The 14,246-nt window shown below is 49.7% G+C and overlaps 1 protein-coding gene across 7 annotated transcripts in view; it reads right to left on the bottom strand.

Annotated features, from left to right (window-relative positions):
* The window catches only part of Phc2 (polyhomeotic homolog 2), a 104,599-nt gene that overhangs the window by 39,320 nt on the left and 51,033 nt on the right, over positions 1-14,246 (bottom strand). For 4 of the 7 annotated variants that reach the window (XM_040288330.2, XM_040288333.2, XM_040288331.2 and 1 more), the window contains 6 exons: positions 12,627-12,854; positions 10,003-10,161; positions 8,760-8,837; positions 8,151-8,315; positions 6,218-6,370; positions 4,803-5,115 (listed from right to left, as the gene is read on the bottom strand). In XM_040288330.2, coding sequence (XP_040144264.2) covers positions 4,803-5,115; positions 6,218-6,370; positions 8,151-8,315; positions 8,760-8,837; positions 10,003-10,161; positions 12,627-12,800 — 1,042 coding nt within the window. In that variant the 5' untranslated portion in view covers positions 12,801-12,854. Of the gene's footprint in view, positions 1-4,802; positions 5,116-6,217; positions 6,371-8,150; positions 8,316-8,759; positions 8,838-10,002; positions 10,162-11,404; positions 11,589-12,626; positions 12,855-14,246 lie in introns of those variants that run through there. The other 3 variants (XM_021735289.3, XM_078025869.1, XM_021735306.3) reach the window with 3 other exon arrangements.

The following is a 14,246-nucleotide window of genomic DNA, read 5'->3' on the forward strand; positions in this document are numbered from 1 at the left end:
AATTCTTAGGGAAAAAAATGGTATAAAGTGGGATGAAACCAAAGTAGGAATACCCTAGAGAAGCTGGAAATCTCTGGGGAGAGGGCATGAGAGCAGGGATGGATGCATATTGAGAAGCGATTGGCAGACAGGTGGCAGGTATCTGAGGGGTGGGAAAAGATAAGTTCCTTTAAGAGTTAAAAATAAACACAGGGGGCACAGAACTGAGGAGACCCACAGCTAATGGCAGCAGGCAAGGGAAAAGGCAAAGACAGGTCCTACCTCCACACATAGATGGTCACGTATGTATGTGGCCACTTTGGGTTCAGGTGCTTCTCAGGGCCAGCTGAGACAATCCTCCTTCTGTTTCACGTGAAACAGACTCATTTTTAAAAGCATGACCCAAATTTTCATACCCCCTATTAAAATTTCAGCTCTTATTCAGTTATGTAGCTCCTATAGTGCTTAGAATAATGTTTGCCACATAATAGTTGCTAAATGAACAAGAGATAGAGTAGAATCATTTGGGAATGGCAGTTAATTATTCTTTCTGAACTAGATCTTCATTTATGCAATGGAATGATCACCATTATGATTAAATGAGATAGATAGGTAAATAGTTAGTACAATACCTACAGCATGGTTGTTCACTAACTAGAAATTATTATTATTAGCTGGTAGCAACCAGGGAAGTAGTATAATAGAAGCCTTAGGTAAAGAATTTTAGGAAAGAAGGAAAGCTGAACAATTCCAAGGCCCTTTGTGTATCACAGTGGGCTCTCTCTCCTCTCTGTCTCTCTCATACACACACACACACACACACACACACACACACACACACACACACAAATATGCATACATATATATGCAGTGAATGATGTTAAGCAAAATATAAAACTCCTCTACTGCTAACCTATATCTTCTGGATTTTCCCTCTGAATAGTAAGAAGAGATTCTTCATCATTTAAATGTGATTCTACAGTAGATAGTTGAAGTGACCTGCATGGCTAATTCCATGATTTTAGTGTTAGAATTGGTGGGAATTTTGATTTCCAGAGACAACAGGCTCACCTGCATGCACTGCTGTTAGCTGGATTCTGTAAGTAAAAGTGTGTTTACCCCATCGTTTGGTGGCTGCTTTGGAAGGGAAATGTGGTACCCGAGAATCCAAAAATCAGCAAGCATCACATTGTCCAGTCTATTACAGATGGAAATCTCTGCACCCTGACATAGAATACCCTCTGTGATTAAACAAAGCAGCTATGTGGCAGGCCTGCCCAACAGAGAATTCTCTCTTCAGTGTCCTGAGGCGGGTTGAGGCTATGGAACAAAGGCCTGGCATCTGGAAGCAGGACTGGGTGAAAAGGACCCCAGGTTTTCAATGACCCAAGAGCTCCCTTTTACCATAGCATCCCCCTCCCGGTCAGCAACTTTCTCCTCACCTTTGGGCACCCAAAGCCTGGAGTTTATCCTCTACAATGAGGACTCCAAGAACCAAGCTAGAGCTGTGGCCCAACTCCTTTAGGACTCGGCTTCCCTGGAGGCCAGGCCCATGAGACCCTTGCTGCCTGCTCCTCTTCTGCCCTCTGTGGTCCAGTCCTCCTATCACTGAGAAGGGCAAGACCAGACCATTGCCTTCCCCTCAAAGTGCAACCTCAGGCTCCCTTCCTCCCTGTACTCCCCTCCCCCACCCCGCCCCCTTTCAGGGCATAAGGGACCTTTTCTATTTGCAGAGCCTAAAGAAGCTGGTTGCCAAGGTGACAGGAGCAGGAACAGCAGGGAGCTTGCCATGGGGGAGGAGCTTTGCCCCCAAACAGCTGTCAGTGGGAGCAGTCCCAGCTGGGAGGGAGAGTTTGCCTCTCAGGGAGGAAACACCCAGGAGAACACATGCAGCCCCCCAGGGTCTCCACTGGCTACTTTCCCTGGGGGCTGCCTCCTAGCTGCCCCCCAAATGCTCAAATAGCAAACAAACACGCACACTCTCTCCCTCACATGCACGAGCACACTCTTCCCTTAGCTCTTTCCCTCCCTTGGTTCATTCACCATGGGTCCTCTGGGTAGGAGGCCCCAAGTCACCTCTGCCTGGGGAACTGTGAAGCCCAAGGCAGGTGCTGCTTCACGCTGTCCCCAGCAGGCCATAAGAATCATTTTAGTCTTTTTGTTCTGGAGGCCCTCAGAGGATCCAAGCTTCCTAAGCCTCCCCCAGCTGCCTTCCCTTGGGAGGTGAGAGAGGGGGAGTGGAACCAAGGGCTTGTAGAGAGGAGGGGTGGCCAGAATAGGAGAGGCCGGTGGGAGGCAGGAGGAGGGCAAAGCCCACTGATCTGTGTCTCTGGGGAGAGGGTCTTTGTAGTAAGCACTCAGTTCACAGCTGCTCCACGCAGAGTGCCATGGGGCCGCTGGCCTCTGTACTGTGTCGGGCACACACTGTTAGTCTCAAGCCACACCTAGGCTCCCGGATCACAAGACTGTTTCTCACTGATGCTTACAGGGCTTAAGAAGAGAGAGCCTGTCACCAGCTCTGCAAAGTCCAGACAGTCTTAGAACGCCTAGACTCTTTGAGCTTTGGGTCAGGATCAGGCAAGGCCAAGAAGGCCCCAAAGCAATCTAAGAACTAAGGGGCAACCTGGCTTGATTAAGGACAGAAGCTGACTCTGCCAGATATGGAGTTAGGTCTCAACTCTACCATTTACTACTTAGGTGACCTTAAGAACTTAGAATATACTAAGTTCTTCTGAGCCTCAGTTTTCTTATCTATAAAATGGATAAATACCTACCTTAAGTTTTTTTTTTTTTTTTTGAAGATTTAAATGCCTAGCAGATTAACAGATGAGGGACTTTCCCTAATGCTGGTCCCTTTCTATCTAATTTCCTTGAAAACCCAGAGATGTCTAGCAGGGGGAAGACCCCAAGAACTGCTCTTTCTTTTGAAAAGTCGTTAGACTTTGGGGGGCTTGCTTAGGTTTAGAGAGAAGCCATATGTTGGACTGGGCAGGAATGGGGTTCTCAGGGAGTCCTGAGTCCTGGTATTGTTCAAGAGTCTGTGGGTCAAGTGAGAATGTAGGAGAAACGCAGCTTCCAAGTTCTAGCTGGAATCCAAGCTGCTGTCAGCACATTGTAAGATCCCCTTGAGTTTCACCATTCTGAGCCTCAGTTTCTTTTCCCATAAAAGGAAGAGGCTGGAGTCTCTGGGGAAAGCTATGTCAGCCACTGAGAAACTTGGGGAGCCACAGCGCTTCAGCAGGGCAGTGTCTTCCTCACTCGGCAGTGGCCACTTGGAGGTAGCAACTGGCCCTTTGTCCCAGGTGGTTTCTGGAGTCTCAAAAAATGAATAAATTATTTCAGCCCAGTTTTTTCCAACTCAGGGTCATGCCCTCTTGTGCTTCCCTCTGTCTGCCTGGGATACTTTCCTCGCTTCATCTGCTGGGTCACTCTCATGCTTTCAGATGGCACCTCTGACCACTGTGCCTGGCAGTGAGGTGATCATATGCTCCCCGGTTCCTAATAGGACTATGAAATTGAATGGATTTGTTTATATGTCTGGTTTCTTCCCTTTGGCTGCACACTCCTTTAGGTAAGAAGTCATACTGTGAGCTGGGCATAGTAGCTGTAATGCAGCAGTACACCACGGAGGCTGAGGCAGGAGAATCACAAGTTTGAGGCCATTCTCAGCAACTTAGTGAGACCCCGTCTCAAAAAATAAAAATGGCTGGGATATGGCTCCGGGGTATACTGCTTGCCTAGCATATGTGAGGTCCTGGGTTCAATCTCCAGAATTGTGTGTGTATGTGTGCGTGTACACACACACACACACACACACACACACACACACACACACACACCACACACACACACACACACACACACACATATGCTTAGATGATCTTGGTTTTAATTTAGAGTAAACAAATAGTAGGTTTTCAATAAAAAATATGCAAGTTACATTGAATGGTAAAATGGCCTGGATGAGGGCAGAGGGTTAGTGGTTTTCTCAGGTATATGACCAGAGTCTTTCTTTAATACCAAGCCATATTGCCTGCCACTCTATTTATTTCCCTAGACCGATAAAGTCTGGCTTCTAGGACTGTTGGCAGATTTTTCCCATTAAAGATTGCCTATAATAGGCAGTGCTGGGAACATTTAGCAAGCAGGGAAAGGAGTCTGGCCAGGGAACACTGATTCATTCCCTTTGCCGAATATGCCGGGTTTTTTTCTTTTTTTAATCTCCTCCATCTATTCTCGAGTGTCACCCTTACTGGCAAGCCTTTCTCAGCTCCTCTCTACAAGGCTGGCCCACTCTTGCTCCTACAGTGGCTGGAGCTTACAGCCTGTCTGTACCTGTCAGTCTCCCCACCTAGACTGTGCCCTTCTTGCTCTCATTGATCTCTGTCCACCCAGAATTGGCAATGTGACTGGCAAACACCAGTAAACAAACATCTGCTGAATGATGAGAAGACAAACGCTCTACTCCCCACTCCCTGCATGGCTCCTCCGCGTTTCTGGCTAGCCCCAATTCTTTTCACTGAGTCACAGGGAATTTGAAAATAGTCCACCTGCCAACCTCTGCTCACTCAAGGTTAAGAGATATGATAGTGTACTCCAAGATCCATTGTGAAGAACTCATTTATTCCTACACATCTGGCTTCCTTTCTTAAAGTTAGAAACAGAAATCAAACTAGAAAGTTGAAACAGAATCAGGAGCTGATGAACACCCCAAGATTGGAAGAGGGGAGAGAGACACACAGCTGGTCCATGGGGAAAACGAAGGTTTCAAAGATTCCTCCTGATTCACAGCCTGGTCTGGATTCTGTTCCTGGAGCCCTTACCTGGTGCAATGAGGGGGTGGGCAGCCACAGCAGGAACAGTTCGGCTGAGCCCAGCCCGGCCCTCCACGGTCCCTGGCAGGCTGCCATTGCCATCTCCTTTCTTGAGTGGCTCCACCACACTGTCAGTTACGCCAGGCTTGGCACCTGCAGGGGAACCCTGAGCAGTGTTCCTGCCCTGTGATGGGGTAGGCAGAGGCTGGCTACTGCCAGGTGTGGGTTTCAGGGCCAAGCTGGGCAGGACAGGCTGAGTGGGGTTAGGGCCCGAGGCTGCTGCAGCTGGTGTCTGCTGTGTTCGGAGGGTCAGGTTCTGTACCTGGAAAAGAGGGGTCTTTGGGAGTCCAGAGAAAGTGGGCAGGAGAAATGCTAGCACAACCAAGAGAGAGGACTCAGGGATGGATCCAGCAGTGGCTGAACAGGATAGTGGGTTATAAAATTAGACAGAAAAAGAATGAGTTAGGGCTGAAAGAGGAACCAGAAGCAAGTGAAATTCTAGAAAGAATAAGAAAGATCACTACCGACTGGATCCACCAACAAAAGTAACTGAGTTCTCAGAAGTGACTGCTCCCCAAGCTGGGGCAGGCTGGGGGGGGGGGGTCAGGGAGGCCAGGCTCTTTCCCCAGTTAGCTTCCCTCCTCCCCAAACTAACAGGGTTGGATGCGTACACTGGAAATAATTCCCAGATATAGTGAGCATGGGGCTTCCCACGCTGGAAAAGGCCAGGGCAAAAATGAAAGTTAACTGGCCAGGAAAGCCACTAAACAAAGCATTATCTTGTCCTCAAAATAAGGTGAACTCCAGGCCTTTGCAGAAACGGGCAGCATGTTTACTCAGCCTGGTTCCTGGCGCCCTCTGCTGGATACATGGAAGCTGTGCCAGACTTTGATAACTGCTACCCAATCCTGGGCTCCCATCCCCATTCTGGAGATGGGGTAGAGAGATGGGAGCTGGAAGGACTCCTCCTTCCCCAGCAGCTCCTAGAATCTTCACCGCCATAAGAATATCCATGTGCTGCCAGCAGAAAGCAGGAACCCAGGACTCATCTCCTCCCTCTCAATGCCATTTCCCCTGAATCCTGGCAGAGCTGGCACATGTAATCAGAGTGGGATTTTCCCCTTGCAAAGCAGCAATAAGCAAGTTATCCCGAGGAGTGTTGTGGGGTATTAAACCCTCAGCATGCTGCCCTCTGAACCCTAACTGTACTTGAGGGAAAAGCAGTCAAGAGGGGCCGAGGCCGTCTAGCCAGGAACTGAAGAGCTGGTCTGGGAGCAGTGGGCCATCGGGTCTCCACTTGCTTCCCTAGAAGAGTCCAGCCTTTCCAAAGACTCAGAGCTCCTCCAGGGCTGCCCATCCCCAGTGTCCTACCCCTGTAAAGTGCTGCCCACCCACCTGCCCTCCCACAAACATGGGATCCTCACCTGGGCGGGGGTGGGGGGCCGGGCGGGGGAGCCAGTGCCGAGCTCAGGCTGCACAGTAGCGACGGTGGCCGTGGGCGTGAAGATGAGCTGAGGGGACAAAGGAACAGTGCCGCCTAGGCTCCTAGCTACCTGCACCAGGTTACCTGGCTGGGCCTGGAATCACAGGAAACGAGGCGCCTTTTACCTGCCCCATGTGGGTTCAGCCACAGGGCAGAACACTGTAGCCAGGGAGCAGAGATGGGGTTGGCTGGGAAGTAGAAATAAGGAAGCAGGTAAGGGCAGGGGTCCCAAGGACCACCTGAAAGTTTCAAGAGGCTTGTAGTGTGCTGACCCATGCTGGGCAGTGACAGGATGGAGCAGGAGAGCTGCTCTGGGACTTCAGAACACTGTGAGGGGCTCATTCTAGGTGGGTGGGTGGGGTGGACACCCTGAACTCACTGTCTCCTCAGCATCCTGGCCAACAGGGACCTCAGACAGGTGCCCAAGGACTATTTTCTGGGTCTAATTCAACCCTAACCCAACGGCTGAATCAGATCAAAATTCTCCTCCAGAAGGGACCAAATCAGACATATGCTTTTGGTGATTTTAAAGTCAAATTTGGAGGAAGGGGCCTAGGAGCAGCAATAACAGAGGAAGTAGACAACCTGGAGCTGTTGGTGTCTGAATCTCATCTGGAAGGGCACAGGTTACTTGCCATTCCCAGCTGGCACCTCGCCCCATGTGGGTCTAGACTGCACCAGTGTGGACAGGCTGTGGTGCTGTCAGGGCTTTCCCCTCAGCTCTGTGGCCACGCTTCCAGGCTCACTCCTCTATATGTGTATGTCCTGCTTTTGGAGAGCAGCAGGCAGGCATCGGGGTCCTAGTGGGGGCATTGAGTGGGACATGGGGGTGAGTGAAGTGGAGGCAAGGGCAGGTTTGGGAGGTATCAATGTGTGGCTGTCAATTTGCTAGGGAAGTGAAAGTCAATTTGATGTTGTGTGTCTAAGAAGCCTTGCTGGAGAATGGGGATGAACCTCAAATGAGGAACTCAGAGCCCAGGACAGGCGTATGGTAACAAGACTAAAAAACTCCAACTGCCAAGTTCTGGCCATAAGAGCAAAGGGAGGGGCAGGACTGCACTATTCTCAGGATGGTGTGCCAAGGGGCTGAAGAGAAAACTCTTTAGCATGGGAAATGTGAGGTATAACTCAGATGGGAGCTCAACACAGGCCATATGTTAGTTACTGCCTGCTAGGGAGAATGCTGTCATTGTCCCAGGGAATTCTCTAGAATCTTAGAAGCCCATCAGGTTTCTAATGGACCCCTTAGGGACAGGTGCCAAGGAGAGCTTTTATGTGTGCTGGCGATAGCCTGGGTGTATCCTGCCCAAACAAGTTCATGGGAACCTGATTAGAATGGGGGGTATGGGAGGGCAGTGGGGGCAGCAGCAGTAAGCATCAGGCCCTAAAGCTGCACCTCTCTGCTCTCCAGTGTACCTTTGGCCCCTGAGCTAGAGGTGGTCAGTCCATGCAAGAACTGTCAGAGTAGGGGAAGATTCCATTTTGGGAAAGTACCTGTGTGTATGCTCATCTTAAGTCTGAGTGTGGAGGATTGGCTGGGCATGGGCCCCTGCACACTCTACCCTAATTAGTTCTCAGGAACAGTTTCTGATAAGGAGATGATTTTATTTGCTGTAGGACAGGGAAGGGAAGTATTATGGGTAACTTCTTCTCAGCCTGGAACCCCACCCTTCCTTGAGTCATGGAGTCTACACCACATTCCCACTCAGCCTTCCAGGCCCACCCTTTTCTTTCTACCCCCTTCCTCTTGCCCCTGTCCCACAGTACTTCTTCCCCCTTTTCTTGTCTCCTCATTTTTCTAGTCTTCCAGCTCCCAAACTCTCAGCCTGTGTCTTCCTGGCCCCAAATCTATGGCTCAAGCCAGGGGTACTCACCATCTGTGCCCTGAGATACATCTGTGCTTGGCTGGCGGTGAGGGCTGGAGAAGATGTGTTGCCCAGGAGCACGGCCTGCTGGGAAAGGCCTGAGGCTGTGGCTGAGTTGACACTCTGAGCCCGGTTGATGAGCTGGGCTGCTGCTGGGGAGGCTGCCAGATTGATCTGATGAAAGAGACACGTGCAGTAGGGTACAGGAGGCTCTGAGGTGAGCTGTGTCCCCTCATTCATTTCTTGCTCTCCCTCTCTTCTGTTCCTTGGTTTATGTAGCCTCCTTTAGAACCTCTGGTCCTTGGGTCCAGGAGTTTCACCTAGAACTTCCCCATCTCTGGCCTAAGTACAGAGGTTCAGGGAGGACTCAGCATTCAAAGGAGGAGCTAGCAACAGAGCCTTGACACCAGAAAGATGACAGAGCATTGTTATAAGGGTTAGAGAGAAGTACGCACTTTTTATTTCCCTGGCAGGAGCAACAGACTCCAGATATGATCCTGCACAGCTAAGGATTCACTAAGGATCGCTGGGTCCAGGAACTCGTGAGTATCTTAGGTAAGAAGGAAGGAGTTGGTCCAGAGCTATGGGTGCTGTGTGCTGCTCCCCAGTTCTACTCACCGAAGGTGACTGGGCCGGGGTCTGTGCAGACACACTGCTGCCAGAAGTGCTCCCTTGTCTGCTGGCCACTAGGCTCGCCTGGAAAAGAACAGACTCTTGCTACTAGTGTCCCAGCACCCCACCCCCAGTCATTTTTGAGCTCTCATCTTCCAGGGACAGTGGTAAGGACAGCAACCCTGGGAGCCCAACCCCATCATGGGCCTTGAGCAAGGGCCCAGTCTCCCCTTTCGTAGGGGGTGATAATGACCATACCCAGCTGAAAGGTTGCTGGGAGGACTGAACAAGAGAACACAGGCACTAAGCACTCTGTCAGCCATTGCTGCTGCCCGTTTCTGCAGCTCTCTCCAGGCCTCCTCCCCACCCATGCAGCTTGCTGTGCCATGCAGAGAGTGTCGATACTCTGTCTCACGTACCAACTGCTCCCCTCTGCCTCTCCTCTTTGTCATCTTTCAAGCATCAGTTTTGATGTTATTCCAGTAGGCAGACCTTCCCTGACCACCCAATGTAGGGTCATCTTCCTTGTCCTTCAGTGACAGTATCTTTTCTTTTCTGTCATAATGCATCATACCACAACTGAGATATTTAAATAGCTTCTTTTCTTGTCTATTTTGGTCCTATATACTTGCTAACTCCCTACTCCAAGCTCCAAGGAGACAGGGTCCACAGCGTACCCAGTACCTGACATGAACTTTGCATAAAACATTCTTTCAGATGGATGGATGGATGGGTAGGTGGGTGGATGGGTGATGGATGGATGGGCGGATGGGTGGGTAGATGGGTGGGTGGATGGATGGATGGGCGGGTGGGTGGATGGATGGATGGATGATGGATAGGTGGATGGATGGATGGATGGATGAGTGGAAGAATAAATGGATGACCGTATTCTTCTCAACTACTGGGAGCAGAGGGAAACAGACAGAAAGTGAGTCTGGCACACCCTTCTCCTGTGAGTGCCTCATTGGAGTTATGGTCCCTTTCCCAGCAGCACAGTGATGTGGTTGAGGAAGTGGCTCTCCTAACACTTCTCTATGGGACAACCTGTGAGAATTCCAGCTGCTCCACTCACTAGCTGGGCTCTCTCTGTTCCTCGTCTGCCAAAAAGAAATGATGGCAAGCCCTCACTAGGACTCTGTGGACTGGCAAGAGGAGACAGGGGAAGCATTGGCAGTACCCACTTCCTCTTCCTCTTGCTCTAACAGTCTGGACACCCCATGAGCCTCATTCTTGCTGCCAGGCTCCTCACCTGCTGTACTGCTGCCAGGCTCTGGAGCTGGGCGCTGCTGAGATGCTGCTGCTGCAGGGCGGCTGTCTGCAGCATGAGGTGCTGCTGCTGGGCGGCGTACATCTGCTGCAGGTACTGAGCCGCAGTGCTGGGCTGCCTGTGCAGGGCCTGCTGGATCACCTGGGAGGCAGGGAGAGTGGGAGCTGGAGATGTCAGCTGGCTGCATGGCACACCCCTACTGCAGCCATGGCTTGTCAACCCAGCTCTCCTCAGCTGCTCGGGGAACCCCAGGATCTGTGACCATCACCACAACCCACTGCCCTCTCCAGAGCCTCTGACTCAAGAGACATCTGTTAGAAGAGTTTTCTGTCTATTTTGGCTATTTTGATTAGTCTCCAGCTCCTCCCTGACGGGCCTGCTCCTGCATCAATGCTGTGAGGAGAGTTGTAGCAGCGTACTACTGCTCTAACCAGCTCTCCCAGAGTCAGAAACCTCCCATGCCAGGCTTGCCAGGTACTCTGCAGCTCAGATGAAGGTGAAGCAAATGAGGCAGAATGAAGAGAGATTCTTAGAAGAAGAGCTCAATCAGAGGGGGCAGGTTCAGCAGAAGCAGCCAAACTGAGACTCATGCAAAGGCAACTGCTTTTGCAGAAGCTACAAGGTTGAATGGGTGCTACTCCCCAGGTTTGGCACACAATGCTCAAAGGATCCTATCAGTCCTGAGAAGGGGGCCTTGCAGCAAGCTGGGCCACAGGAATGACACATTCCCCTTTTCTTCTTTCCCTCCCTCACCTCTTTTCTCCTCTGCTCCCTCTTTGTAGCTACTCTCTCCCATTCTGTGGCCTTACTGCTTACTCCCTCCTTCCTGATTGATTGAACAGCAGCCTCTAGGAAATGATAAAGGGCTATTGTTTGATCCTCCCCCACCCCCAGGAACAAAGAGAGCTGGATGCTACGCAGCAGGCTTCAGGCCCTCTGTCTTCTTCTTAGGAGGCCCAGAGACATTTATTCTCCCTCCTACCTTTGCTTTCCAGCTGGTACCCAGCACTAGTGCTGCCTGGGTTCTGGCCTACTCCCTGCCCTAAACTCTGTGGGATCCTTGGCTATAGGGCTGCTCCTGACCCCAGGCCCTGCTAAGGGTGAAAGCTCTGGGCTCAGACTTGGGGTTCTTGAGAACAGGCTGATATCACAGATCCTCCGTGGGCTCTGGTGTCTCCCTAGAAACCCTAACCCCAACTCTTGCACATATTTCTCTGACTCCTCTCTCCCTGGTACGCTCTACTCTCTCAGATCCTCTTCATCTGGATTCTACTTTTTAACCCCCTGTTGTCCCCAGAATCATCTGCTCCTCTTCCCCTTAAATTGGCCCTTCTTTTTCCTTAACCTCCTAAAAGTGACCTTTCAGCAGTTCAGCCAGCAGTACCTGAGGTTCTGACTCTTTCTCATCAGAGGGTGGCAGTGGATGGGCCAGGAGGAGCTCCCAGTGGCTCTGCCTGGGTGTAAATGCAAGGCTGCCACAGCAGAAGCCCCGAGCCTCTTTTGCCTTGAGTTCTGATGAGTGGTGGGAGGAGGACACATCCCTGCTGCCAGATGCTGGATACCAGAGCTCAGATACTCATGCATGAAGGGGCAGAGGAAGAGGCAGGGAGCAGGGTGGGAGCTGGAGACATGGTTAGATTAAGTGTGAGGCAGAGATAACAAGGAGAGGGACAGTCCAGGTCATCCACTAGTGTCTTCTTTAGCCGAATTTCTCAGGCTTCTCACTGTCTGCTGTGGCTTCTCCCCCACTCCCTTATCTGGGCCTGGGGCCAAAATGGGATGAGGTCACACCTCCAGTACAGCAAAATTACTTAGAGTAAACATTTCTTAACTGCGGCCTCTCTCTTCTGTCTATATTATCTAGGAACCTCAAACAGATATTGTTGTGATTAAGAACATGGGCTTGGGGTCAGATTTAGGCTCATTTTTTTTTTCTTTATCTGAATGGCCTTTGACAAGTTACTGCCTTCTCAGAGCCTCCATTTCAGCAGTTATGGGACTGTGTTGATAACAGCCATTCTCATAGCTGGAGAAATAAACATGCAGAATGCTGCCACAGTGCTGGGCACACAGAAGGTGGCAACACATGGCCAGGACTGCATTTTGGAACGTTGTGTAATCATCTGGGGGTCTCATGGATGACATTTTGTTAATTTCAGGGAAAAAAGAAAAAAAGCTCAAGAACAATAGACTCCTTTGGGCTTCTTTTATGCTCCTCTGTCTTTGAGACACTTATTTGTTCCTGACAGGTCAATGTTCATTTGGATAATGGGTTTGGATTTTGGCTGAGCAGTTAAGTCATTTTTGCTGTTTCTTATTTTTAGCTGTCTGCCCTTTTACACACTATTCTCCTAAAATATCACCCTGGGATCTACACTGTTGGGTAAGAAAGAGATTTTTATGATCTGCTAAGTACTCTCCCTTTCCAAATTTCCTTGCACCTCTCCCACTCCCCTAACCATATACAAATATAGATCTACTAACCTACTCCCTTTTGCCCATCTGGGAGGCATCTAGGTTACTCCAGCAGATCATGCCTACACCTCTGCCTGGCTAACCCTGCGGATGGTTAAGGAATGCAATTCCTGGATCAATCAGAATCTTACCTGCACGGTCTGTCGGTCAGGAATGCCACTGTATACAGAAATCTGGGGTCCCGGGGGGCGTCCACTGCCACCACTGCTGCTATTGTTGCAGCCACTGCTACTACTGGCCCCGCTGGTACTATTGGTGACACTGGCACTGCTAGATGTGTGCGGGACTGGCAGCTCATTCTCCATGGCCTACAGAGTGGCACAGTCAGGGCACACAGACAGCAGAAGAGCAGGCAGACGCTAGGAGGGAAGAGGCAGTAGTAAAATATCTAACAAATGCTTTCAGAGAATGTGCATGCAGTTGGCCCTCCATGGTTATGCATCCTTGAGTTCAACCAGCTTTGAATACCTTTTTTGTCTTGTTATTTTTTTCCCTAAATAATATAGTAGAACAATTATTTACATAGAATTTTCATTGTATTAAGTACTACAGATAATCTAGAGATGACTTAAAGTATCTGGGAGGATGTGGGTAAGATATATACAAATACTATCCATTTTACATAAGAGGCTTGAGCTTCTGCACATTTTGGTGACTATGAGGGGTCCTGGGACAAATCTGCTACTGATACCAAGGTTTGACTACATGCACATCACCTTTCCAAACAGCCTGCCATGGAGCCACTTGTAAACCAATGTTTTGAGACACACTTGTCACCAAAAGCACAGGGCCATGGTTGGTTCATTAGTCGAGATTTGAAATTAGGTCAGACTGATGTTAAAGTCTATGACAAGTTTCTTCTGCCAGAGGAGGTAAAACTAATGCAGAGGAGGTGGATTTCTGCATGTTCTTCTGGCAGTTATCTTAGGGATCATCTTCCACCCTGTCAACCTCTTCTTTTGGGATGGAGAAACTGAACATCAGCATGCTTATTATGTACACAGCCAGATGGTGAAAGAAATAGGATTAAAAATTTGGAGAGAACAGAATAAGAGAAAGAGGCGAATAAGGAGGTAATAAAATAAACTGAAAGGCTGGTGATATAGCTCAGGGGTAGAGCATGCGTGAAGCTCTATAATCAAAATAGTCATTAATGTCCTGTTGGAATCTCCCTAGTGCTGCTCAGTTTGGGGGTTGACATTCATCAGGCTGTTTTCTTCAGACTAGGGAGGGTTTCACTGTGGGTTTTAAAAATATGAGTGAAGGCTGAAAGGCAGGACTCTTATCTACGTGGCAGGCGGCAAGTTGCTTTTGGCTTCCAAGGTTGTGAACCCATCTGCAAACCATGCTCCTGACCTGGGCCTTTCAGTAGAGGTTTTCCCTAGCATTTCCATGTCTACTCTTACTGCACAGGGCAAGGCCCTTGTCCATGAATTCCCTTTGTCTTGAACTGCACTGGCTACTCACTTGTTAAGGATGTTTATGACGATAGTGATGACAGGGGAATCAATGCACAGCAAAGTCAACAAGGGTTTCCTGTCCTCTGCTTTGTGGAAATCCACCTTATCTACATTCTAGCGGGGGAAGACTAGGCTGGGCGGAGAATGACAACAGGGTTAATTCATGACCTTGCAGAAACTGAAAAACTAGTTGTCAAGAGGGGGCTCAACTGGGATTTTAAGATCACTGAGCAGGAAATCAGTAAACAACAGTTCTGTCCAGACATGGGATACAGTTAGGGACTTTGAATC

This window comes from Ictidomys tridecemlineatus, chromosome 11, assembly GCF_052094955.1.
Source record: "Ictidomys tridecemlineatus isolate mIctTri1 chromosome 11, mIctTri1.hap1, whole genome shotgun sequence".
NCBI lineage: Eukaryota > Metazoa > Chordata > Mammalia > Rodentia > Sciuridae > Ictidomys > Ictidomys tridecemlineatus.